General features: G+C 56.2%; 1 protein-coding gene across 1 annotated transcript; it reads left to right on the top strand.

Moving 5' to 3' along the window:
* Positions 1–865: 865 nt before the first annotated feature.
* MYCL (v-myc avian myelocytomatosis viral oncogene lung carcinoma derived homolog) lies at positions 866–1,319 on the top strand (the record flags this gene model as incomplete). Its single annotated transcript, XM_009874076.1, is given in 2 exon segments — positions 866–1,074; positions 1,076–1,319. Coding segments are annotated over 2 exon segments (453 nt in total), but the record flags the coding sequence as incomplete, so codon positions are not given.
* Between the last annotated feature and the right edge of the window lie 5 nt (positions 1,320–1,324).

The following is a 1,324-nucleotide window of genomic DNA, read 5'->3' as shown; positions in this document are numbered from 1 at the left end:
TTCCCCAAAAGCTAAGAAAAAAGGTGGAAGCGTGTTCTTAAAGGGAGAGCGATTGCAGATACTTCTGGAGCCGGGTCACCCCACTGTCCCCAGAAACCAGCTTTGTGCCACTGGGCTGTGTTGGGGTGGGACAAGCTGCAATGACAAGGGGCAGGGTGCTTTGGGTCCAGTGATGCTTTCTTTGGGTCCTGCTGTTCACAGCTCAGATAACCTCCCCCCTCACTGACTCCTGGGCTTGGGATGCCTTCAAAGTTCACAGAATCCGTTGGAGGGACCCCTTTGCCACCTCTCCCTCCCACCCTGCACTGAGGGGGATTGTCCCCTCTGTCCCCAGGGAGCCTGGGCTGAATGGGGTTTATCACTTGTGAAAAGTAACAAGTCACCCAAGTGGGAAACTGCAGCCAAGGGGAACAAAGGGCAGCTCTACCCCGCGTCCCTCATTTACAATTCCAATGGACCATGAAAGCTCCCGACCAGGATGAACTTTGGAATGAGGTTGTCCCAGATCCCCAGCATCCTGCTCCTCCTGTGCCCCTGCCAGACAGGCGGACTTGGGTGTTTTTTTGCTGAGTGATCCTTTATCCTGGACACATGTTGCTCCTGGTGCAGAAGGGAGTCAGAAGTAAAGGCATATCCCAATTTCAGGGGAATGTGGAGGGAAACCTCCTTCCCATGCAATGGTATTGGAAAAGCATTTAGATGGTGTAATCCCTTCTGGAGGGTCACCAAGTGGTTTTGCAGTGCGTGAGCAAACCTTTGTGGGATAGCAGTGGGGAGCCCCAGCGGGGTGATGAGGGGTACCCAGGGACTCCCGACTGATGGGGACTTCCCCACCCCTGTGTTTTGTTTTTGGTTTTTTGAGCAGAAGGTGAGGAGATTGATGTGGTGACAGTAGAGAAGAGACAATCACTCAGCATGAGGAAACCAGTCACCATCACACTGCGTGCTGACCCCTTGGACCCCTGCATGAAACTCTTCCACATCTCCGTCCACCAGCAGCAGCACAACTACGCCGCCCGCTCGCCGCCGGATGCCTGCCCCCCATCAGAGCCACCCCAGCAGGACGAGGTTTTTTTACCCGCCCCCTGCCATCACGCTGCTTGAGCCCGACTTGCCGAAAGCTGGCAGCAGCCCTGGCTCCGACAGCGAGGACGTGGCCAAGAGGAAAAACCACAATTACCTGGAGCGCAAGCGGCGCAATGACCTGCGCTCACGCTTCCTGGCCCTGCGGGACCAGGTGCCCGGGCTCTCCAGCTGCCCCAAGACGCCCAAAGTTGTGATCCTGAGCAAATCCTCCGAGTACCTGCAGTCGCTCATCAGTGCA

The sequence above is a fragment of the Apaloderma vittatum genome, unplaced genomic scaffold (assembly GCF_000703405.1).
Source record: "Apaloderma vittatum isolate BGI_N311 unplaced genomic scaffold, ASM70340v1 scaffold32857, whole genome shotgun sequence".
Lineage (NCBI taxonomy): Eukaryota > Metazoa > Chordata > Aves > Trogoniformes > Trogonidae > Apaloderma > Apaloderma vittatum.
This window is presented reverse-complemented; position numbering and strand designations above follow the sequence as displayed.